This window comes from Opisthorchis viverrini (genome assembly GCF_000715545.1).
Source record: "Opisthorchis viverrini unplaced genomic scaffold opera_v5_233, whole genome shotgun sequence".
Classification (NCBI taxonomy): domain Eukaryota; kingdom Metazoa; phylum Platyhelminthes; class Trematoda; order Opisthorchiida; family Opisthorchiidae; genus Opisthorchis; species Opisthorchis viverrini.
Genome location: NW_008751886.1, coordinates 357,607 through 384,411, shown reverse-complemented (window position 1 = coordinate 384,411; position 26,805 = coordinate 357,607). Strand labels below are relative to the sequence as shown.

At 41.3% G+C, this 26,805-nt stretch overlaps 1 protein-coding gene across 1 annotated transcript in view; it reads left to right on the top strand.

Annotated features, from left to right (window-relative positions):
- The window catches only part of T265_08644 (hypothetical protein), a gene marked incomplete at both ends in the record, with an annotated part of 85,522 nt that overhangs the window by 44,048 nt on the left and 14,669 nt on the right, over positions 1-26,805 (top strand). The window contains 5 exons of the mRNA XM_009174510.1: positions 8,996-9,377; positions 13,599-13,703; positions 15,450-15,725; positions 22,609-22,689; positions 25,929-26,496. Coding sequence (XP_009172774.1) covers positions 8,996-9,377; positions 13,599-13,703; positions 15,450-15,725; positions 22,609-22,689; positions 25,929-26,496 — 1,412 coding nt within the window. The remainder of the gene's footprint in view (positions 1-8,995; positions 9,378-13,598; positions 13,704-15,449; positions 15,726-22,608; positions 22,690-25,928; positions 26,497-26,805) is intronic.

Genomic DNA, 26,805 nt, shown 5'->3' with positions numbered 1-26,805 from the left:
AGTTGACTAGTCAGTTTGTGTGCATCAACCGCGAAATTTACAGCAAAAAACATCTGTCTATCCATTTTTAGCTACAGAATTAAACATTCTCTCTTATAAGCATCTCCCGGTGTGTACTGAACAAAACTATTGTAGACGATATCCGGTATTCTAAATGAATGACTGTTGCGGTGAGTCACTTGCCTCCTCCCGGATCGATGAGTGTCACAGAAGGGATATTGATGGTACAAGTCAATGGAAGGCATGCGGGACGATAAATCAAGTTTTGGAATGAGCTAGGTTTTAAACTCTGGGTGTTTAAATAACTAGAGTCCAAAAATTAGTTTTCAAAATGTGTTGACTTCTGAGCGGGCAGATTCGAGGTTGGTCGGTGACAAATGCTGCATATAACTGTTATGGGGTCAGTTGAACCGAAGTGGTCTGATAAAATAAAGAGTAGCTGGCAACAGTATTATATATATTTATATATGTAGGTCTAAAACGTAGCATTAAAGGAGGCATACGATGCTCCGTTTTGATGGTGCAACTGAATCAGCAATTTTGTCATCATTTCACTGCTAACCTGAAAAGAGGACATAAAAACCGTGAGTAATGATGAAATTGGCCTGAGAAATACAATACAATAGATCAGCTCCTGTTTCCGCTACTAATACCTGTGCCATTGAGGATAACGGTTATTTTCAGTTAGTGGTTTTTCGCATAATAAACTGAAATTAGTAGCACAAACATGAACATCTTAATTTCCAAGTCTAAACAAGTGTCACAAATCCTGGGAAATTCCGAGGAATATTCCAGAACCTATATTAATGCTAAATCATGACATACGGAACGCATGCAGACCACGATGCGCGGTATTTTTGCAAGTGGGGATATTTGAAGGAATTGATTAAGTTGGTATATGAAGAACTGTTATCTTAATCGGACTCACCGGTCAACAGCGTTCAGATCATTGAAATCCTTAGCATGGCAAGGGCCACAGCTGGTGAGCCGAACGTGCTGTTGCGCGCGCGACAAACACATGTTTATATTTTCAAAAGTTAAGGGACAACAAGTCGTCCATACCACTCAACAGGTGGGTTTAGAACGACTGTTGTGAGCTTCAGTAGCGTTTGCAACGGGGGCACCGGTTTGTAATTTCATCTTCGAGGACGGCAGCTGTGTGGCCAATTGAACAAAGCAGCAGAAAATTTGCTTGCGATAATTTTATCAACCGATAATAAGCGGAGAATATTTGCGAAAAAATCAATCGAATATCGTTACCTTTTGCTTCAGATTAGACCTTGAAATCCGAACTACGACAGAGCATCACAGACTTTCGTTTTTCAGCGCGATTTACGGCAGAAGTATTTAGTTAATATTAAACATTAGGTATATTCATGTTCGGTACGTCTAAATATAATCCTGCCTGGGCTCATATCTTTTAGACAGTAATCGCAATAAAGCATGTTTAATTAGGATAAAAGGTTGGTAGAAACTCGACAAATGCACCTAGCTGAAGAAAAGAATGACCAGACTTTTCAGTGAAAATGCGAGTAGTATGCTCCGTCAAAGATGTTCGGCTATCATTTACCATCAATTAGCATATAACGTGAACTGTGTCAATATCACATTAGTACATAATTTGAGTCGCATCATTTTTATGCAGCAGCATTTTCTACAACCACATTTGGATTGGGTGACTGGACTGAAAATGAGCGGTCACTGATCCCAACGACAGTGTCATCCAAGATATGATTCGTGCCTAATAAAAAATAATGTATGTTGGCTCCGAATAAGCTCAGCGTTCGGTTCGCAGTTACACACTAGGTCACAAGGCCACCGGGTTACGGATTTGCAGCTGATGGCGTAAGAAACCCAATATTAAGACTACCCAGACAATGGGAGAGATGAAAAACCCGAAGAACAGACAGACAGTTGTGTATGTGTTGAGATACCAAAGCCCGTTGCCCCTAGTTTGCAAATTTGGGAGTAGACTGTACAAATTCGTTCCATACATTTAGGAGTTTAGGGAGCTTAGCACAACTCATCTAACTGTTGTTGAGGAATCCCACTGGAAAGTCTTTTTTACCAATCTGCAGACTACTGGAGTCCGGGTTTGTGGAAACTAAGGAACCGACTATCGGGAAGGAGGGATAAGCTCGACCTCTGGAACATACCTCAAACAATTAAAGCTCCTTGATCACTAGGGAAATCGGCTATTTCGCTGCTCGAAAAAACAGCTTAGTGGAGAGCATGAAATAGTTCTCGAGTAAAATATGAGTGAAATTTTTCCAGAAATGTCGCTGAAATGGAGTGAGGGACCACAGTGAAGAACCAATCAATGATCTCTAAGACAGAGGGACGGAGCATCGTCAGACAGAAGCAGTTGAACAACAGCTGAAGTAAATGCTTGAATTTGCTTGCCTAACATTCTGACAAGCAATAGAAACTTGGAAGTAGGTTTTGTAACCCCCATGGGCAGATCCTCGTTCCAGGACTAATGAGCTGCCGGTGCATAAGAGATCTCCGCTTGGACAAAAAGAAAATTCTCAGTAGGTCCCCTTGTAACCTTTATGCCCTGGCCTTTGACAAAAAAACTTACTTCTCTCCAAAGAGAAAGTTCACAGTAGAAATTTCAGCTTAAATTCAGCGACAAACCTCTTGCTCCTGTTTCTCATCGCGTTACCAAATATAATTCAGAAACATCCAATTTGATTCTAGACTTATTTTACTTAGACCACGAATTCACACTCCCTCAAGTTCTCTCCCATGTGTTTAATCAACAGCATACATACGAATTTCTCAACTCCTTTTTGTTTCTTGACTTCAGTAGAGCACTTCACATGGTAGGGATACATGATGATTAAAGGAAGGCTCTTAGAGCATCATAGTTCTTCGTGCTTCTTCTTTAAGAGCAGCAACACTCGCAAAATTTGTCCACTTTCAGTGCCGTTGTTTTCTTCCGCAAAAAGCGCGATAACAATAGGGCGATTGCATTTTTCTAGCCTTCCACTTTCAAGTCGCCGCAGGTGAAAATTGTGTTAATCTCGGATATGCAACTTTGATTTCCCACATTCTGCAACGAGGAGGGAGAAAACACATTCCGTCGTCGATGCACACATTAAGTCAACAAGGTGGACACAATTCTAAAGCGTCCTTTCAGATTTCGAGAGAGAGACAACAGAAGTTGTGGATTTCTCTGTGTATCTCGGAACCTGCATTAGCTCTGACAGTAGTCCAGCTGATGAATTCCACAGACAAATCTCACAACGCACTCACGAAGTCACGTGTCAACGAGGAAGATTTGCGTTTCAATGGTCACAAATAGAAAAATATGTCCAAGGCTTCGTCGTTAAATGGCATCAAGTTATTATCTTGCGGAGACAGGGCGTCTTTGTCCTTTGACTATCGTTTCATCATAATTCTGATCATAACAGACTGGTAGTAGCGAATGCGCGACAATTTGATCATGAAAGCTGGTTTATTTTGGTAGATGGTACTTCTGGCATCAGACGAATTATCCCTCTTGGAGATGTTGATTCACGCCTTATTCAGTGTTTTATGTGGAACTGTAAGAGAGAACAAAGGGGGCAAATCAATGCTACGTATTTTGGGTGACGTCAACTCTTCGTAATGGTTTCCTCTCTGATCTATCCATGTCTGGCTCTTGGAAATGTAGCTGTCCAACAACATCTTCCCTGTGACAATTTTACTGTCATTTCATTTGGGTCGTCTAGAAGCAGGTCCATCTTATTTATTCGGCTTCCCCGTTTCATCTACATATCTTCATTTTAGTGATGTAGAATACGTTTACGGCAACGCAAAAGCAGCGTTCTTTGATTGAATTGTTTACTGATGAGCCTTACTATTTTTAATATCATTATGGTGAAGATGAAAATGATGGCGACGATGATTACTGCATGAGTACGAACATTTCTTTTACAAAGTAGGTCACTAATAATCTGCGAGGATGAGAATTCTGTGGGTACCCGTGGCTATACGCAAACAGCCAGTGGTTTTAATTCATGAAGATTTCCTATACGAATTAAGCCGATATGCTGGGTCTCATGTATCACGTAGTCATACATGCAATGTCGACATTGGTTTCACTTGGTAAGATGACTAAATAGTACGAGAAGCAAATTCAGAGCAAATAACAAACATAAAATCAGACTTCATGTAATCTGCTAAAAATTCGACTGCTTCAGGATCCTTGTGTCAATAGGGCTGATCCTCTCTGACGTCGGCTATAACCTTCTTTTTATCCAGCTACTCTGCTAGCACATAGAAACTGTTAAATAATCAATTATTTAAATTCATATCAACCATGAAGACAACAATTAATGAAGGTAACATCAATAATGTCAGTGGTGTAGCCTAAAGCCATTTCTCCTGATGCTACAGTCAAATGTCTTTACCTATTTCACAAAGAGAATCTTATCATCCAGGAATTTATTTATCGCTGATCAGATTGGGGAACAATTATAGAGTGAAAACACTCATGTGTGTAAAAAGCATGTTGTTCTGAACAGTCTAGATTAGGATGTCAAGATGCCGTTGATGTCATTTGAGGACCTGTTTTGTATCCCTACATATTTTACGGTGTAGCAAATGGCGAATTGTCAAGCTTGCTGGAAAATACAAAATTATTGGGTTCTTAAAACTAAGTTCCACACTCTTCTTAAGTTGCCTTAAAACTGTTCATAAAAATAGAATGCATTTGTGCAATGTGACCTTTAAACGTAGAAAGTTTCAGTTGGCGCTTTAACCTTCCAAGCAAAAATAATTTGAGAAAATATAGCCGAAGGATAATCGTTTATTACTCTGACAGTCTAATTAGGAACGAAAAATGTCTATAAATATAAAGAGGTACTGAAGTGACTACGTGTTCTTTGGGGAAATCGGGTGTTAGGCAGGCCCATATTTGCGTGATACGATCATCACGTCAGTGTATCATGACGAGACGGCGTTTAATAATTCGTCTATGAAGCAAAACAGATTATCAAAAGGACTTTTTTAAATATTTCAAAAAGTTGTCGAAAACTATGCCTTGGATCTCGTACAAAAATGTCGCCAATATATTTTTTAAGAGTAGCAGGGGATTATGATAGTGTCCCGTTCTCTAAGTTGGCTATAAAGGTGTTTAAAAAAGGGTAAATGTTGATCTATCCGCCACCTTACCGTTTTGGCCGTAGAGAGTGAGTCTACGGCGCAAATTATAAGCCGCCGTTTTGTCTCCATGGTCCAAATATTTAAGTTAGTCATGCGTCGGTGACATTACAAGGACAGTTGGTCGTTGATAGGAGTGGCCCGTCCGGCACTTGAAACTACTGAACATTTACAAGTCCTTGGAATTGTGGAACTAGTTTGCATAATGTTCCCGTTTAGGTTATTAACCCACTGTCTGTGACTGCGTTCAAACGCGGGTGTTGGATGCTCGATGTCAGCAGCATTATCTCTTCTTCCGAGAACGCAGTATCTGCTGTAGAACGGGAGTTTTTTCGATTAACCAAAGTAGTCATGTTTCCTTGATAATCTCATTCCGGCTTACATCAACTTTTGTCACAACAGCATTCCTTTCACGTTCTATTGCGTTCAAAGTATCCATATGGCTCTTGGTTGTAAGAACGCTGCTCGCAAATCTGGCAGCGAACCAATAACTAATGTTGATTGGATTGCATCTGGAGCAAGCCGTTTTGATATGCTGTCGTTAGCATGCATGCGCCGTTGTGCCTTCTATCTTTGTGCACCATTTGCCATAGTTTGATGAACGTTTACTGAAAGCAAAATGTGATGGACATCTTCCTCCAAAGAGATGGTCACTCAATCATAGAATTAGAATTTCTGGATGGTATTCGTTGATTGTTGAAACGGTTTTGGGAACATCTAGCTGGTTTTCAATTAAGGGGTATGACGTGAAGAAAATTTTTCAATTTGAGGTTGGAACAAAAATGTCCACGAAGAAGGGTGCAAAAATTGTTCATGGCTTTTCACTGCACAGGAGCGTGATTTTAAGAAATTGACAATGAGGCTAAAATTCACCCAAACGGTCGCTAGAAGGGACTAAGGAACGATTAATCCAAAAGGATACACACGATAAAACAATTCAGATGACATTCGTGGGAACAGAAATCGTTCATTTTCTGAACACAGTATGCTGGAGTTGAGAAACCTTTAGTTGCACACAAGATGTAGGAGACAAAAAATGTTACTTGGTCGTGTCACGTTTGGATGTTCCAAAGATGGTGTCGGGAAATAACACGTTATCTTGGGAATAAATAGCAGCAGAATTCCCTGTAACTCCATCCGTAGAACGCGCAGGAATAACCCTGTCAGAATATTAAGAAGCTCTAGAGGACAGAGCTGAGTGTTTATCAAACTTCTGGTTTTAAAATATAATTTTAGATAAAATTGGACACCTGAACATGGGAGGTTTCCATGAGTCACTATCAAAAATATTTTTTTAAAAACTGATATAGCGACGTCTTTCACTGGGCAGTCACAGATGATTTCCCACGAGGTGACTCTCAGCGGAAAAAACGTCGGCAGATGAAAAACAAGGCATTCAACGGTTGAATTGCGGGAAAATCTCCAAAGTGTAGTGAATTTGATGAGAAAGCATAACGGAAGTAAATCATGCAGAGTGCTGGAAATAAAGAACTCTGGGAACAAGCAATTTTTGTGCTTCGACCATGCGACTTTGTAGATAATGGGGCTGAAGTGAGCTGTTTGTAAACTGCCAGCGAGACCTTACGGCATATTCCAATTCTCCCATGGCCACTCTTTATAAGCTCGACTTTCAAGCTATGGTGACTTAATTTGGTCTTTGAATGTAACTTCAGATGTGTCATAATGGTACACAGGTTATTAGAATACATCTTACGTTTGCAAATAGCACTCGACGATCCCACTTGGTCACAAACAGCATAGGTTTACGAGTGTTTGAAAGTGCTAGGTTTTGTAATCGAGTTTTCCATTAGTGGCATGTTAATAACGTTACCCTGAAGTAAACCCCTGGATACGGAAGCTTTGTAAACTGTAGTTACCATATTTGGCAAAGAAACGAATCCAAATATGAGGACCATTTAAATTCTTGGTGGTAGTGTGAGAAAATTTGGTAAATTGCAACTGAAATTTCGTTCTGGAAGGGAATCCAGTCCAGCTTTAAATCCAGCTTTAAATTACTATGCAAGCGTTTTTAATGAGAATAATGCAGTAAGGTGCGCATCTTGTGTTCGTTCAGTTTACTGTACCCAACAATCGGCTTGATAATGATGGCAGCCAACGCAGGACGGTCAATAATCTCAAATGACATTCTGATTTCGCATTAAACGCTTTATTCATGCCTACCTACCCTTCGCGACGGCCCAAAAAAATTATCTGACAGAAAAAAATAATGCCGTCAACCCAGTTTGGGATGAGGTCTATGGGTAATTTGCCATTTTTTCAAACCCTGCCTTAAGACTCACTAAATGTGATGTGTTCGAGAGCCAAGCTCATAACCTTGACCTTCATTCTTCCGCAAACAGTTTCATAAGTGGACTAGTTGTGCCAAAAATGTTAATGTGAAATGTACTCCTGCATCGCTCGCTCAAACGTTTTAGAATTGTGCATCGTGGATAATATCGAAATTGAGCAAAAGTTATATGCAATAGCAGGTCCATGCAGGTCTCCACCGTAAACTCCGTATGAAGTTTACGTTTCTTATTAGATGGAATTTTTATACGTAAGATTTCGATGTCCAAATGCGCCTGGAGTAGGACTCCGACAAACACTCATCCATTCTTGTGACTGAGCTCTCAATTTCTAGATTAGGAATGTCTCACGATTATATTTGATGTTGCTTGACTCACGAATTAAAACAATCATGTTTTGACTGTTTGACGCATTTTCCATTTTAAAAAATGCATGGAACAATTCGCAGGTACTGACTGATATCAGCTGTGTCAGCTAAATCAACTATTTTCTGGTGTTAGTTTCGGACCTGTGAATTTCATCAGCAAGCTAAACTGGTGCACTGTTACAACTGTCAAGAACAGAGTACATACATGACATTTCCATTTGGTTTTCCCAATTCGCTGATGCTCAGTATTGGTTACAGAGCTATATCCGTGAGCCTAATGGATCAAAGTTGTGATTGTTCCATCCGGATGAAATGAAACCGACGTTTCTTATACAAACTGTGTTTTCGAAGTCACGTTGATATGATACTCATTTGACGCAGTCCTACCCTTGTCTTGGCGCAATATTTTGTTGAGTTCACAACTAGACATGAAGCGCTGGTTTCGACCTCTACTCTTTTCATAACTCGAGGGTAGTGTGTGTCATTTGCCGCGCCCGGGGTTTGAACTTCGGAGATCTCATTTGTCAGGTGGGCGTGTTACCACTATTTCACCAGTGCACGCTTGATGCACTCGAATTATCACCTCCAATTAAGCGGTAGTATTCGTGCTTGTGATTAGATTCACACGGCTTCTCAACTCGCTGCCGATCATCACTGAATGAATGGGACATGTAAGTTGGCTCCAATCTTGCTGGATCCATTACAGGTCATGACATTTCGGTTTGTTTGGTCAGCCAGACAAAACTGGGACACCGTTCCATATTGAACCAATTTGCCTGGCAAAAAGTGTGCTTAATAAGCGAAATATCGAGCGTTCTTCAAATTCTCCTTCCGGAACCCGGATGTGCATGTTTCGCATGAGACGGTTTCCCCGTGGATTGTCCTTTGAAGAGAAACTACTTTGCTGTTTGTGGGCAACTTACAGGTTAGCTGATGAAGGCGTTCGTGACGAGATGCGAATCGTTCGGATGAGCATGATCAATACGTTTATTCTTCCAGCAGTTGGAAGATCTCAAACATTTTTTATCAGTTATTCAGGAGCGATTTACTAGTAACCAGTAAACTGTTTGTAGACGGTAGAAGTCACCAACAGTAAGTAGTTCTTTTGCTCACCATATTGAAAGTATTGTAGGAATACATGTTTCTTTATTTTCCGTTTTTGGACCTGCTCAGTTCCAACGCTGTTTATTCTTCTGCTGTCTCTGGTCTATTGGATATCGTGGAGCTGGCTGCAGAAGAAGACGCTGAGGACGACGATCTGGAAGATGATTTTGAAGATGAGGAGGAGGAATGTATCTATCAGATGAACGAATTATTTCCAGTCGGATTATCAGGACATCTGCCATCCTCTCAGCTTGTCGCAAACCATGCAATGGACTGCAAAGAACATGAGCTTCAAACTTGTCCATGCAAGGATACCGTCAACGCAGAATATGACAGAGCGGAAGTTTCCCATGCACTATGCATTCCAACAGGTCAAGTTACGCAAAGCCACTTTCAAAACAAATCAGAAGGAACATGTCAGGTTGCTTCGTTAGCCGGGCTTGCATTTCTGGTGAGCTAAGCCCCAGTACATCATACCGCGTTGTGTAACAATTAGAGCCCCGCGAGCTTGTGTTTTTCGCCACAGTGGGAAATTTAAAGCGCCAACTCTATCGGTTGGTGCAGATGGGATGCATATGGAGCTGGTCGCTAATACTCCATATCCTCTTCTCAGTCATCATAAGTAAAAGGGGCAAACCATAGTGGCATGGAGGAACAACTAGACACTTATATAATGATGGAATCCTGGTTGTATGGGGAGCCATAGGTAGCCACATAGGTAGAAAACACTGGTTTGGGAACCTGGGTTAGCCGGTCTCTCAGGATGGTCAATGTGTGGTTTGAGGTTCTGGAATATCCACCTCATGGGCCTGATTCAAGAACAGTGTGTTGATCTGCTGTCTGTACATATTCATCGACATGCTACGTGGGTAACCGGAAGCACTGATGAAATAGGGTTATACCTGTGAAGGAAAGTTTGTCAGGAAGTCTTGAGAGACAAATATAGCTCAGGATGAAATCACCTCAGACCTGAGTTCAGCTTGTGTATTGTGAGACAGAACAAATCTCCAATGTTCTGCCGTATCCGGTCCCCTCAAATTCCGTTTTCGTGGGAAAAGCTCGGTTAAACAGGTTCAAGATGCAGTTCTGTGTAAGGACAAAACATAGACATACCAAAGACTGTAGAATGATGCTTCTGACCGGTCCAGATTAGTGGTCGTTCCGGAAGATCAAACTCTACTGGTATTGTGAATCAGGTAACAACTGCCCTTCTTCACCTCTTGTAATGTTGTTTTCTCACCTGAACAAAGCATCCGTATGTTGATGACACATTCACCGCACCTATTTCCAAATGGTGCTGGTGCTACCGCAACTGATCTGTACCGGGTTTTGTATAACTCACGCCTAATCGGTATATGCAAAGCGGAAAAGTAAAACTACTGCTTCCTGATCGGCTTTTCAGCGTTAGCGCCGCAGTGACATATCAGAGCACAGTTGGCTGCAGAGAAATAAATAGGTATTTCAAGCAATGGTTATGTTGTAAGCGCAGAATTTAACATTTATGTATGACAGGCACTAGGTCATGTGGTTGATGCTGATTAAGACGGTGATTCCAGAAAGCACCGTCATAGTTCACAGTGGTGCGAAGGAATTCCGGCTTGTTGGTATCAACCCGTTAACATCTAGCGTGGTAAACTTACGGTGGGCATTGTTCCAAAGCAATTTCAGAATGTACAAACGTATGTGTTTTCTTACCAGTCTACCTCAGATTGGTTTTCACCATCCACGCTTATCAAAGATAGGCAATGTACGCTGGGGCCATATCTTTAGCCGGTCAGCTACAAGTAATGACTCATTCACGCGTGCCGACAGAGCTGCGTAATCATACCAACAAACGGGCTGCATACCACCGAATGCTTACCGACAAAAACCACTAATATCCGCCCAATGTTTATATCGGACTCCTTTCAATCGACCAAACTTATGAATATTCGCCTAGACACAAACCGTTGCAGAGGTTTGTGTCAGCGAAGCATGGCACCAATCCAGTAAGCAAATCATAAACAACCCCCTGTGAAAATGTAGCCAGCTTCCTTGTAGATCCGCGTAATATTAAGAAATTATACCTGATACAGGTAAACCTTGGTGTATTGGGAGCGTGGCGTCCTTTCCTTTTACAACTGTAGTGATCTCTGAAATGAAAACTGCGATACAGGGATCAAAACACAAATCTCGCAGAAAAGAAATGAATACCTCGAAGAAAGTGTGTCAGACGACGGAAACGTTCGCTTACAAACTGGTTGTTGCATGAAGGTCGAAAATCATGTGTGATCCATCAGGATTGTGGACTGTGTACCGAACTCCTCGGTCGGCCATAGATTTGACGAGAGATGATCGGCTGGTCACCGTGGCCAAGCTGAGCATTTCTAACTCACCTCCAATAGGTTGCGTCGAAACTGAACAATATGCATAGCAAGCTAACTAAAATTAGTTCCAGTTGGTCCGGTGGAGACGAATTTAGGACCCGAGGGACTATAATAACCTGGAAACGGTAGAAATGATCGACAAAGCCCCCAGATAATAATACCGATTCGAAATATCAGACATCAACATTGACATCGAACCGACGAAGCACTATGGGCATGAATCTGTCCAAATCTTAGGGCACGTTGCCTGTCAAACGGACCGTACCCCACAATTCCTCCCATGGTAGCACTGCGCGACTAGGTCGTGTGTTTTGGAACAAACAGATGTATTAGTATTGTTTGTCGACTGATGGATGGTGGCACCCAACACGGCAGACGTGACACCTTTCCGCCTCTGGTGATAGAGGATTATCATGGTGGCTTAGTTGGCTTGGTGAATCTACTTTCAGTTAGAAGGCATATCGTGAGCTTGCTGGTGACGATCTTAAGAGGCAGGTTTTTGCCTGTGTGAAAATGTCTTCAATGATTTTATGTCCGGAAGTGTCTGGACATGCTCAGATCTCATGATGCCAGGTTTGAACTCGGACGAACACCAGAAGGCCAATGACAGCAATGAATCTGTCAGCGTTGGATTCCAAGATTAACATGTCAAAATAACTGGTTTATTTGACCCAGGCAGCATGGATTTCAGAATCAGCAGAATTTGGGGCTGCCTGGCCGATGGTTTGTCGGAGTCACTAGGCAACATTTCGTCCGGTAGTTTCTGTCACTTAAATAAAATATCCTGATATTGATTCTTATTGTCGATCGACCAGGAAAGTAGTGTTCCCGTCTCTAGGACGGGGGTCGTTTCTTAGCACAGGACGAACATGGTTTGCCAGCTAAGCGCATCAGTGTCCGTGATATGCAGGCACCAGAATCATCGGTCGGTCCAGCTTAGCTTTAATTTCTCAGTAGCGTGTGGGTGTCGGCGATGTTTATTCAGGTCAGTGTTTATCAGAAACCGATGAGAATAATAAGTACAGGCTACCTGGGCGGACAAGTTTACGATCTAACTCTTTCACGGGCGTGAATTTGACGGCGGGCTACCAAGCCGGCATTCGATTCACAGCAGTTGTCAAGGTCGTCGTACACAAATCCAGCGAGTTACTCCTGCATACTGGTTGGAAGCGGTGCAGCAGCGCCAGCTGGATCATGTCTTTCACTGTCAGAGGTAACCGGTACGTTCAAATCAATTAGGGTGACTGTCCTCGTCTGATGAATCTGCACGTAATAGTCTAGTGGTGTTTATAATGCTGCCGATAAGTATAACTGTCCGATTTGAGGACGTGTTAGAAATAGGTATACGCGCTAGCACTTTTAGTCATCAAGAGCCAGTGGATGTAAACATGTACTCCCTTTGCGGTTTTTTAAGTCCAACCCCATGTGCTTTGCAGGTACTTTCAAATAGGTTTTGGATTCTTGAATAGTGATTTATACTCGAGGCTGGAGTTGTTGAACGAAGTTTGTTGAGATTTTACGGTTTAATTCGGTGGCGTAAATGCATAAACAAACCACAATAAGTGCACAACCTCACAATATCTTATTGCATTTTTCATGCTCAATGCAGACGGTTAGGAAGAATATCTTCACTATAATGATCCCCTGTATGTCTTTGGAGTGTGTATATAATAATAAAAATAGTGTGAAGCTAACCAAGGACCAGATAAACCTCTGCAACTAATGACGAGTCCCTAGAACCACAGCAAATTAGAGCGACTGTCAAGTTTATTACTGCCTACTGTAAATAAATATATATATATATGGGCGGTGGGATGTTGGACGTTGCAGATGACATTTCAACAAAACAACCGATAGTCCTGATTTGGATGCAAAAACTTCTCCTCTCTGGTAAACAAGTTCATCGAAATACACGAATTTGCGAACCGTTATATTTCAATAGGAGACTCAGGTGAATCTCAGTGGAATTCCCGTTTTGTGTTATTCGGCAACCTTATGAATAGTTCCTCCAAAAATTAGGCCCAACTTTGTATCAGCATGAAAGACGCTTTGTTTGTGACTATATTGCCTCAATAATGATGAATCAGTTTAGATAAGAGAAGTGTCTGGAAAAGATACTTTGAAATATGGTCACTAGTACTTTCTTAATCAAAATTCTGTACGGTCAACTGAGTAGCTATTTTTCGGCTTATAAAGCAGGAGTTGCTCTAAGGAATTATTAGCATGTTGTGTTTTATTAGATCCTACACACCAAGCCCTTTTTGTTTTTTAACGCATTATCCGGTGCGCATTTTTGTCCGTTTCAGGAGGTGAATTTATCAAAAAGTCCTCCGGATGAAAAATTTGGCCTAACGCTGTGCTATCAGAACGGAGAAAAGGAAGATGATGAATGTGAAGTGTATGTTGGTGAGGTAAGATCTGCTAAATAACAGGATGCAATCTGTTGGGGTGAACGACCAAATGCTGCGTCCTGGATGCTCTGTTAATCGGGGGAAAATGCAAATTGGAGCTTGTTAACAATGAGACAGTCTGTTGTCTAACACATTCATGGTGAAGAAAATTCGCATAGAATTTAGCGTTAGAATAGTTTTTGAAGCATATAATCGCTTTACTGCTAATGAGGGCTACCCCCGGTGGATTGCTTGTAAAGAGAAATCAACTAAGAATAATCTTCATTTGTTCTCCTAATTTACCAAGTGCTCAATATCATGTAAGTTAATTTTGCGACCAAATTTATGGAAGAGCTCCCCACAGTTTGTTTATTTCTCGGCAATTACCACAAACTGTATTTGCTTCATCAATGACGTTGTATTCTAAAGAATGCAGATATGTTTTCTTTTAACATAACAAGTTTTGCGAGTAAATACCAACACTACACTTCAACAAAGCGTTCTGATTTATCATTTAGATAAATTTTGACAGTTCTTCTTAACTCTGCAGTTTTTTAATTGCTTCAGTCAACTTAAGCATGCATCCAGTTCTCTTGTAAAAAACCGGCTTCATTAAATTGACCAAAAATTAACTAATGCCACGAGCAGTTATTCTCGAATCTTTTTCCACCAAGGACTAGGCCCAACCAAAGGCCAGGGGCTTGTATCTGTTTAACGTCCTGTACCGTTTATTTGTACTTTGCATTACGGGGGTGGAGTTTACTTTGGATTGACTGTGAATAAGTTGATCAGCATGAGCTGAGTACACTCCAATCGATGAAAGAGAAAAAAGAACCCAGGTGAAATACATGTTGTTTTGCGTGAACTTTGAATCGTTTTGGTAAATGATAACCAATTTTGCTGTGGCTTCCAGTCTCTAACTTGGCCTGATGATAACCATTTTGTCATAAATTGGATCGCGCTTAATGGTTCTTGATGAACCACATCAGTGTAACCCGGCTGACGAACAAACAGCCACGAAGGCATTCCTATACCGGATGATGAACATGCAATATGGCGTTCAATATGGATCGAAATTGCTGTTGATAGACACGATGGTCTACACTTCCTGGAAGACAGCCCAATGCTCTGACTTGAAAAAAGAGACCAGAGACCAGAGTAAGCTAAGAGGACGAGCAAAATACCTTATAGCACTTATAAGTTCGTTAGTCAACAACACAATGACGCCTCAGTCACTTGAAAATTCACTTCGATTTGTTCAATAAGCATTCGCCCACGCCCTGTTAAAAATTGGACTACATTTAGTGATCACCAACCACAAAATGCCATACTTGTTTCTAGTCAGTGAAGGTGACTTTTCACAAAGTCTACGATAAACGGTTTAAACTCTAAAGTATCTTCTAGGAAAAGGCAGAAGAATACGATGAAACAGCAGATTCATGGGTTTTGACAACATGCGCCGTCGTGTATCTGTGTTGGTAATGTGTCAACCTAAAAAAGTGTTTTAATGTAAAGGGTCCCACCTAGTAGTTGGCGATTTTTTTCGAAAAGAGATAACTCTTCCAGAATTAACACATAATGAGTGTATTTAGGTATGTGGTCAGAGAAAAACTGCTACCAAAAGGCGGTACGTGCCAACCAACCTCCATCCTGTTTGGGTGAAATTCAAACCCAGTGTTTAAATTGCGCAAAAATACAAATGGGTGGTTTCTTGTTCCTCATGAACCTTTTTTCTACCGCTCCCATTCCGTCACACACTCGATGCAGATCGAACCAAACAGTGTTGCCTCACGTGGCGCCGGATTGGAGGTGGGTGACCGCATAATCAAAATTAACGGGCAGTTAATTCGGACTCGGAGACAGGTCGTTGAACTGTTTAGAGCAAGCACAAAGACGGCTACATTGTTGATCGTTCGTCATGCGCCATCGAACGGGCCGCAGGCGAAAGGTATTACGTTCCCGAAAGAATCGATACCATTGTTGATGGAACAAGGAGCAGAGCAACCGACAAAGCCTAAAGCCAAAGAATGCCCGAATTTCTGTGTAAGTTGTCACATCCGGGGACATACAAAAAAGCAATATACCATTATCCACATTTCATAATTTTTCGCCAAACAGCAAGAAGGTTTCCGCATGTGAAATCGTTTAACTTTTCAGACCAAATTTTTAAAGAAACCGGTTATTTCCGAAGCTAGACACAAATTGTGGACAAAAATTACTCAGATTGTTAGACTAAATGTACACAACGAACATGTCATCAATCAAACTATCCAAACTTTGAAGCAATAACGTAGAACTTTCAGTAGCGATTACCTTTATCATATAAAATCCATTCCTCGTAATCAACAATCAATAATCATCCTTTCACATGTTGCACCTTTTTATCTCCTGAGAGAGAATAAATCAAGCAGCATGTCTACAGAATTCTAAATAAATTCAGTAGTAGAAACCCACTTCTACCTTTGAATCATCCAAGTAGTGCTTACCTGTTAAATAGTCTCCTCAAACTACGTAGTATGCTGCATAAAACCATCACTACCAGGCCTTCAGCACTTTCTACCTCCAAACCTGCATATGGATCATTATTTCTGTGTTTCATTTGCTGACGTTTATTCTGAGTTACTCTTGTTTTAAGGTTTTATTGTGTATTGCTACTTTCTTGACTATTTGGACTGCAGAACAGAAAAACCTGTCAGCTGATACGTCAGTTGACTTCCCAAATGACTTCCCACAGTCTCTTAAACGCACAGCATCAATATAATTCACATACTGAGTGATCCTTCAATCTTATAAAGCGTCACTCAAAGAGCCAGTCAGCATATGACCACGTGATGTGATTCCCCTATTGGAGGTTGTGACAGTGTATCCTTTCCCAGTGCGAGTTAATCACACTATTGATGAGCCCTTCGTGACGAACGGTTTAGCCGTCAGCTTTCAGCCGGAGGTTCGAGCTTTCCTGAAAATTCATGAGAGGCGCACCGCTGATGATTTTCGATGAAGATCAATGAACTATGCCGGGCTTCTTGGCTTTTCAGTGCCGACTGGCTCCATTTACAGGATGAAATCTTCACTGCTTGTCACAACAGTCCAATAACCACCACATTAGCTGACGGTAAACATATCACAGGCGAACTCAGCATTGTAACTCAAGCCGTCCGACAAGGGTGTATTTTTTCAAGTACATGACTTACCAATCAATTTCGCGGATAAGACGCATCACGTAATGGAATCCACTTAAAGGAGCAAAAACTTTTGAATTTTCCCAATAAAACCGATGCCCTCCACAAAATATGTATGGGAACAAAAAACTGCGTGAAACTAGTAAAGCTTAAGCACGATGATCCGTCACTCAACGAACCTCGCGGTGTGGCACCTATCGAGGTGTTGCTCAACTGTACTTTCAAAACACAGTTTGACACCTGGTTAATCTAGCGCCTATTGTTTATTTTCAAAAGACTGACTTAATACATTGCACATTTTTCTCATATCGTAAATTCAACAGTGCGTTGTGATAAAGTAATAGCTACGTATATACACATATATGACTTCGTTTATTCGTGAAGACGTCCCCCAAAAAACAGGCCAAACTCGAGAGCAACGATATTGAGTTCAGACGTCCTAAATATCTTCATACAACGAGATTACCTCACAAAATGAACCTGTTTCCACGGATACATCTTCAAGAGGGGTGAATACTTCTGCACTGTAAAGAAAGCAATAAACGCTTTCATAGGTTAGTATTCTTAGGTGCGATTCTTTAACCGCCATAATTTTTCACCCTGAATTTTTGCGGCCTTCTCGAGTAAAACGTGTTAGCATTACTGAAACTTGCATGTTGTGGCATGACACAGCATGAATTCTGACTGCCAGTTTAGCCACATTACAATGAAATGAAAGAAATGGCCAGAAAATGCCGCAGCAGGAAGCCAAAATGAATTTTCTGTTGGAGTTTTGTTGATGAATATTGGCACAAGTACTCTCTACATTATTCGTTTTTTTAAATCCCTGTACTCTCTGGCAGATTCGCATACCTCAGGGATTCCAATTGAAAAATATGTATTACGGGAACTGCGATTTCCAAAATTATTTTCCTTGCATGGTGAATTACCACCAAAGAAGACAATGAGAATCGGACACTACCACTACACGCTTAATACTCTTACCCAAAAAATTCTATAATTCTTCTATTTACGCACTTTGAGTAATTATATCTCCACCAATTGTTGTTTCACTTTATGTTTGAGCGTAAACGGCACTAGACTATCTGAACTCAAAAAGATCTTTTCCATTTCACGAACACCCAAGGACTGTCTAACAACAGACGTTGCTTCGAAGGAGAGGGAAGTTGCTTTTCAAAGTGCCCTCCTTGTTTACTTATGCCTATCCGATAGTTTTGTCCTGTAAATTAGACGAATAACCTTTTAGAATTAACCTTTTTAAAAATTGTTTCTTGTGTCTTTCAAGAGGTCATTAGGAAAAGAACACAGAACATTGTCCGTTCCTCTATTTGCTTGAACATTCGGCCTGAATATTTAATAATCCTAATAACTTTTTCTATACTACATACACGTTAACTTCCGGTCTACTTTAGCATCAGGTTTCTCTTAAACGCCAGCACTAATTTAGTGAATGGTTGTTTTCCTGTTGGCCCAGCCGGACAGTTTCGCTACCAATCTACATGACATCATCAGTACGTAGGAAATTTGCCTTGTATAGTTGTTTATTAGTAAAGTTGAGTGAGGCGCTGAACATAACTGTTCTCGTTATTCCAATTCCCTTTTTAAAAGTGGGAAAATTTTTCTGCGCTTCACTCACTGGATAATGAAATTTGATGACTCCAAACATGGATTCGTCAGCAACAACACTTAGCTTGGCCGATCATCTTAGTGGTGGACCCATGGGCCCAGTAAAATGAGTCAGTAAATGCAAGGACTTGAGCATTATGATTTGGACGGCTTTCAGTCATGCCTAAAATGCCCAGACCCACTAAGTCGGTGCTAGCATTAACGATCAGGCGTATTACAACAAGATCTCGAGCTAATCCGTGTCCTCCTAAACAGTCCTCTTGTCTGGGACAATCAGAACATCAAGGACATCCTCCATCGTCACCATGATCACCAGCACCGATCCTAGACTATCAAACCCTTACATACACTAAAGGACAGGACGTCGGCCGTTCAAACGAGAGCGGTGTGAATGTGAACAACCAAATAGGTGTTGATCTAGGACCATGTGAAACGCAGTGTCAGAACGGATCAAAAAAGGTCAATGAAAGAACGGTCCAAGAAGATCAATGCCAGGAGATAAAGATAGATATCACGTGATTTCAAAAGCGTTTGTTTTGACTTAAGGACGTTAGAAAATTCTGTACCACTAGAAGACCTGAAGTGATCAAGCTGTCACCTTTATCAAGACTGTCAAATCAACGTTTTGCTGTCGACGTGAGCTAGGCTTGTGTTGATCAAGGTTTACTCCAAGGGCTAGTTCAATTCAACTGAGTTCAAATCGAATCTAGTTCACATATGTATTGACATCGTGATTATAAACACTTCACTATCGATCGTCTCCTTCTTTTGCACTTAGTTCTCAACCTCTTCTTTCTGTGCACTCCTTATCAAGGCGTTATTTTATAACAGCAAAACATTAAACACGGTAAATGAGTAATTCTCGTTGGCAATCTATAAAGTGCTCTTAGTGTCCGGAGGCGAAGTCAAAGGAGTGTCATCCGGTAGGAGTGATTAATGCTGAATATTTTCTCCCACAATACAGAGAGAAAGCTGAACCCTTACCGACTAGCGGCATGAAAGATTAGGTCTGAATTAAACTTTCTCCAGTTGTCAATTTGCCAGGTCTGAGCGCACGCTACTTATATCGGCGTTCTATATTATTGTCAATCTGTAACAATACCGAATGGCTCAGCACCTCAGGCCTCACTTCGGGTAATCGGTGGCCAACTTGTCTCCAGAAATGCATTTATTCACGTGAGTTGCGTGTCAAAGGAGAATACGATAACCCGATTAGATTCAGCGAATAACTAGTGGACCCAAAGTGGCACTTCTGGACAATCATATTGAGAAACATTTTTACTGCTGATGAAACCCCTTTAGTTTATCTGTGGGTTCTAACACTGATCAGGCAGACTGACTAATGTGAGAACTGAAAGTATTAAGTGAGTGACTGCCCACACTGCTTTGCCGGTGATCAGGCGGAAAAGTTAATGATGATATGATGATGACTATTAAGTGATTAGCATTTTCACGTGACCGTTGTTTTGTAATCGCGACACGTTTTAATCTTTTGTATATTCATGAAAAAGGTTGGCTTTCGCTTTGACTTTTGGTAAGTTCTTGAGGGTTCACTCAAAGTTTTTCACGTTGCGAGCTTTGATGTAGCGAGAGAAATGTGGCGAACAAGCAATTTCAGTAGAAATAGGTCAGCATCACGCAAGCTGGATACCGAATTTAATCTCCTCGCTAGGCACATTGGATTGATTGTTGACTGATTTCCAGCTCGTTGTTAGTTTCCTGTCAATATTCTGCTACGTCTGCTTGACAGACAACTACTGGACTGTCATTTTGTCGTAAGTGCACGCGATCATCCTAAAGTCTGTGTAGACGAGGAAAGATTGATCTCAGATGGCGACCATTCGGCTTTCCTTCCGTAATGTTTTCCTTCTGTTTTTTATTGCCTAATGCTTTAAAGTCCAAAACTTGAAGGATTTGTAGACCGTCTTTTTCATTCGACCGACATTATCGGATTACGAGGGAACCTTTTGTTCGACGGTACATTAAACTTCGTAATCTATTCATTGCATTTAGGGAGTAAAGTAAATTATTTCAAACAAATTCACTGACAAATTCACTTCGTTAGTCAGCACAGTCAAGAATGTTTACCGACCTCGTTGTTCGCATTGCTGAAAATTGATCTTTGTTTATTTTTGAAACAACTACCCCGCCTACCGATGTCCAACAAAATGACGAAAAATAGAATTGCTTTCCAGAAAGTGTACCATGGGCTTTAACCCACCCCGCTGTGCACACTGCACCTGTTTGGTACAGGTACTATAACCCGAACACGCCCGTCTGAACGTGGCATGTTGAATTTGTGCCACAAGTTAGCCCGGCGTGGGATGAGTCACTGCTGCGCGCGAGTCAGGCCGGTGATCGTTGGTAATTGTCAGATAGATGCATAACAAACACGTGGCCCGCAACCATGTGGCTTCGCCTGCCATTTATTTATTTTCCTGCGCGCGTGAGACAAGCAGAATCTGAAGACGACAGCGCTATCATCAGGAGTTCCTGAAGGCACAGGCCAGATCCGGTAGATGATTCAGTATTTCTGACTAGGTTCGCAACGTAAGACGAGCCACATGTGCTGTACGAAGAGCTACTTGGTGAGATGCCTAAAAGTTCGTTGGGTGCTAATTTGTCCGTGGTGAAAGAAAACTCTGGAATCTGCTGTTCCATCCACCTGTCTTAAAATGTAAAAGATTTTGGTATTCCCCATAATAACTATCTTTATTATAGCCGTTGGCTCTGCTTGCCGAGCGTGTTTCACGCAAATTTCCAGTTTGTACGTCAATAGTAAATTTGTAGCTTCAGATAAATCAGATGCCTTACTATACTCTGTGTTTTACATGGATTCGATGATAAAATAATCGGACTCAGTGCAGTCAGGAAAACTTATCTGTCGTACGACCTCATGATTTTACTGAAGTTCATCGACAAAGTGAGTGAGACGGTAATACCATGTTGTCCATCTTATGTTGGGGGAGAAATCCTTTCTGCGCGAGGAATCTTCATACTGAATCTTAACCTTTAACACAGCGTATTCAAGTTATAATCATTGCCGATAATTATTTCACAAATTCCTAGGAACATAAGCTCGTTTTATTTTTTGCGCTTGTATGCGCACAATTAGGACCATATAGGCAGTAAGTGTTGAGAACATAGCAATATTGTCCATAAACAATTACTTAGTTTGAATAAACGTTAACTCCGAAAACTTGGGGCAACTATGGGCGCACTTTTTCCCCATTAAGAAGCATCTTCATGTGTTTTCCATGATGTTTCAGTACGCGTAAAACCTATACGTTAGAAAATGCTTAGCGCACTCAGGTTCCGTGAGAAGAAGAATTATCCTTCTGGATTGGAGGTTGCTTAAACTTGACAGTCTCCCAAGAAGAGTCGGTGAAAATGGATTGGACATTATAAACTTTTGAACCGGTTGTTTCAGGTTTGCCTCCTTGATATAGTGAGAAATTTGACTAGACACGGAAGACACATATAAGCAGTTCTACCTGTCAATTAACATCAATCTCGTTGCCGGTTAATTAGGCGTGCAAGCAGAGCCGGGCTGACAGATATCCACCGTTTGTTAGTTTCCGTGTCAGACACTTTCGGAGTGTGAAATGTTCAACTATTTGATAGCAAGTATATTATCAATGAAATGCAAAACTTTTGTAATTTGGCAGAGCAAAAGTTGTACGATCGCTATGCATTATCTTGGACATCAACGATTTTATCCGTCAACTACTCGCAAAAAAGGAGTGCCTCGTTAACCAACCTTACAAGGACAGATCTCTTAGATTATTACTCTACATCTATTAATGTGTGCTCGAGGGCGGCAGTGCAATCTTCGTATTCCTGATCTTAGTAGCAAATTTGGGGTTAGTACGCGCATTTCTCGTTGGTAACGCGAAAGCTTGTAAAAACATGGAAAGATATTTCCCTAAAGATCCGTTCAAGTTGTTCGACTACCAACTTTTCTCTTTGAATTCCACACCTCAACCTACCTCATGTAGGCTAGCTTTGCCGTGTCTAGTTGCGGTTACATTCGCCAAGTCGAAAGTGGTCTCAAAGTATTACGCATTTCCATACAAAGACAACGTGACCGTAGTTTGAATAATTGTTCTTTATCTAATCAGTCTTTCAAGCGGCCTGATCAAGATTCTGGAACCGGACGAACTACTGACGAAAGCGCCCCAACCGAAGAAAGTTCTGAACAGGTACGTTTTACGCGAAGTTGTTTTGTGCCAAAATCACTTCATAACGTCTAACAGTGTTTCTACGTTTGGATTTGAAAGCTCCACATGTAATCCGATGCAAAACCTAAACGGAGATCTGAATAACGACTGAACAACAAAGTGGAATACCTATGGATTGTTCCCTTCAATGGGCATAGTGGGGTTTTCGGTTTATTAGGCTGGTTTTCATTCGTTTACCTCATCTGTTTTCCTCACATTCGTTCTTAAATGGAGATGTACATATATCAGTGAGTTTCATGTCCGAGGTTATACTCCTGCGAGAAGGTAATTGCAGTGATCAAAACTTGCCTGGCTGTTTGTTCTTTACGATTAAAGGTCGTGGCATTTGATTGGTCCACGAGTTTTGGTCTAATACAATGACTTTATTCTTCTGACAATCACAACTTACGGCGGCAGTTCAATCAAGAACCTCGGTATTGGGCTCAGTTGAGGTCAAAGCGAAGCTAAGACTTCCCACGCCAGATAGTTATCCATCGCAAGATATGTGGAATATCAAGACGTGGTAGAGTGTACAAATCTGCTCATCAAGAGTCTCCACTGTTTCTTGTTGACGGAATCTATTAAAAATGTTCTAGTTTGCATTTGCAATGGTATGATCCGCATGATATCTAGCCACTAGCTTCTCAAGTTCTGTCAATTTCTTGAATATCGCACTGAAGTTTGCGCACAGCAAGGCCGTATTGAAGGGCTAAATAACATGGATTTCCGCACATGGACATTCAGAAACAAAGCCGGATTAGCTGTATTGGATATCCAGAATCAACCGATTCTATCTTGGAATCTTCATTTGCAAAACTCGTAGCCCATAGTCTGGAATCGGAAACGTGCTAGGTGACGACCCCAAAATGCGCGGAACAATTCTGATACCCGACGATGGAATTCTCCAGTGAACCCGAAAATGCTCTCCCATAAACCAGATCACCAATAGGTGACGCAATCAATGCATGATTGTGAAGCGAGGCAGTGAGCAATTAATTTTTTAAGTCAAGTGCATCAACATTCACTGATAATGACTTCTCAAGTAATGGCAAGGGGTTTGCAACTGAAAGTCACGTTTGAGGAAAACAAATCGCAGGCTACATAATCAACTAAGAAAACATGCAACGTACCCAAAAATGAACGTTTTCTTTCTCTGAACAATTCAAATACTTTATCACCGGTCTGAGTGACGTCAGTGTGTCTAAGTGTAACAAAACAAAGCAGCGCTTTATTGCTGTGCTGGTTTAGGTACCAGCATTCCCCTCAGAGGTACTCAGAAGTATACTTTGAGTATTCCGCACTTCAAAGCCAGTATCAACAGGCTCTTCATCTCTCAAACCCAATGTACCAAATCGGACAAAAACAAAGTTTCAGACCGGTCAGCAGCTACCCGGAACCACATCAAGTACGGTGTGAACCGAAGCTTAATGAAAAACGTGTCCGCCGAACAAAATATTCCTTGCATTTACAAAATGGGTCCTTGTGAGTAACACTCATAAGCGACCAAAGGGTAATCCAAATGGAGACCTGAATCTGAAAAATGAGGAATACTAAAAACACTATTTTTACGTGACGGCCACCGTGAGGTAAACCCATTACGGCTTTCTTTGACCACAATTTGACCAACACTTCGGAAAGTAAACCATCAAAAGATGAATGAGAACCGGAATGAGCGAGAAAAAACAGGAAGCGTTGGGATAAAATTGAATAATATTTCAAAGCGATCACAAGCTGTCGGTTAGTTTGGGTGAATTACATCCATTAACCTGAGCGTGTTTTCTTGAGCCCCAATCATTACTACTAATGGTTTCAAATAATGGTTCCGATGAGAACTGATTCAAAACATAAAGATTGAACGCACTATAACAAAGCGTCGATAGTTCGTAGGGCTGTGTCATCGTAAATGATGTTTCGTCAGTCATACCACACTGCGTTTTGGCTTCTCATCAAAGCCGCGCTCGCTATGTAAGTTACGAGGACAGAACCTGAAGAAGAGCTTATTTAGAAGTCTAGACACTAGATTGTCCTTCAGTAAATTGTACAGAGACTGTTTCTTCTAGGATTGCTAGAATAAGATGTTTTCCCCAAAGAAAGAAGTTGACGTTTTTCTTTAACTGCACGAGATTTCACCAGGCGCTTAGTACTGCTCGGTATATAACAATAACTTAAAATGGATAATAGTTTACCAAACCAATGCCCGTCTTTTGGAATCCCGCTATCTCGTTTTCCTCAGGTACTGAAAACCGCTTCGCTCCACTCTTGGTGGTTCACATCTTCATTACATTCAATGGGCTTCGTTTAACTGGGATAACCATAAGTCGGCAAAGCAAAAGTTACTGCCTAATCATCTTATCTAGCACATTTTTTCAAACGTGAAGCGCCATTTGTTGATATGGAAGGCAAACGGAAAGCGGTATTAGCTGAGATCATTCATGGACTGACACTGTGGGAAAACAAATGTATTGTAGGAGCCAGATCAGAGGATTCGTAAAGTATGGTTCTGCTGACTTCTAGCAATTTTCAACAAACAGAAATTGGGTTTATCGAAAACCCATTGAGCAACCAACTCACCAAAAACGGTGCTTTTATTATGCTCTCAGCCACAAACTCGTACGAGGGAATGAAACTTGTGAACGAAGGATTTTAGGGCCAAAGTCAAGGAGATTATTACGAATATCCAGTACAACCGAAGAATGTTGTGGAAGTTATTTGTTCGTTGTCATACACAGATTCATTTAGTGACAATTATAACCTTTTAAGCGAAGCCGGCTATGTAGGCGAAAACCAGTGAATACAGACACTCGGTGGAGTGTGAGCCAATGGATAGATTTAATAGATGCGCTCTTCTTGATGATTTATCTTAACAAACGTGTTCAAGTGATGAGCAATAAAAGTCAAAAAGTACTTTATTGTTCACGGTCTTCAAAATTTGTCCAGCGAAGTAAGTATTTTTATAGTTGACTTTATTTTACATTATCTATATGGGTCATGTCAAGATATTCAGATGGTGACATACTTTGCCTACCTTCGAAAAATAACTGATCATATCAGCTGTTGCCAATAGTGGCTAGCAGGATAATAAACTCGACAAAATTCAAGGAGACTACAATGTTGATTGCATTCTTGTCTTGGTTGTCCTCCGTACCCACGTTGTACTGAAACCCGGTTCTGTCTGAATGGTTAGCGACATTTAAATTTTACTCTTTGTCTTCTTTTCGCAGGAACTTGAACCAGATCAAAAAATCATTGACATGATCAGTGGAGAATTCCCAGCCAGCCAAATCCCATGTGGCTCCTTAGATAAGGCTGAAACGGCATTGTCCATCAGTCCCACGTTAACTGTGGGCGACGTGTTTGCCAGCTACAACCCCGTAGATCCAATTGACCAAGAACTTGTGCGACTAGGAAGGTTGATGCAGTCGCTCGCAGTCCACTGCCGTCGGCTTGTGCACACTAAGATGATCTTCCACAACAGCCAGCTGACACATGATTCAATCGACGTGCAAGCCGAACCACCCAGCATCGCCAAAGTAAATGATCCTGTGGACGAAAAGATTTGCACAGCATGTCCCCAGATTGACCCTGTTTCCCAGACTAGTGCATCCACACACAGTTCACCTATGAAACGTAATACAGTTGAGACCGCTTGTGTCACTCCACGTGTTCCTCGAATGGGAACTCGTGGAGTGGAACTCTCAAGTAGTATTCTGCAAATCCACAATGAGCAACGATCCGGTGCACAATCCCGTATTACCCAAGTGGAGTCCAATACCACGGTACCAGAAAAAGGTATGTTATCAAATTTCGATAGAAATATGTGTATTCTTGCACGGCTCCTTGAGTTACAGAGAAGTTCTTATCTTGTACTTGAGGTCAAAAAAACTGAATAGGTGAGAATCTCTGTACGGCGTTCCACCATATAATAACTTCAGCCGCATAATGCGGTCCTCTCACTACTACTAAACTTGAAGGAAACGTAGGTAAAACTAGCAACTGACAACTGGCTGGAATATTGGTAGCTCCGGTGCATTCATTTGCTGTTGATCACCGATCGATTGGTCGGGCTTGGCAATTGACTTGTTGTCACTGTTCAAGGAG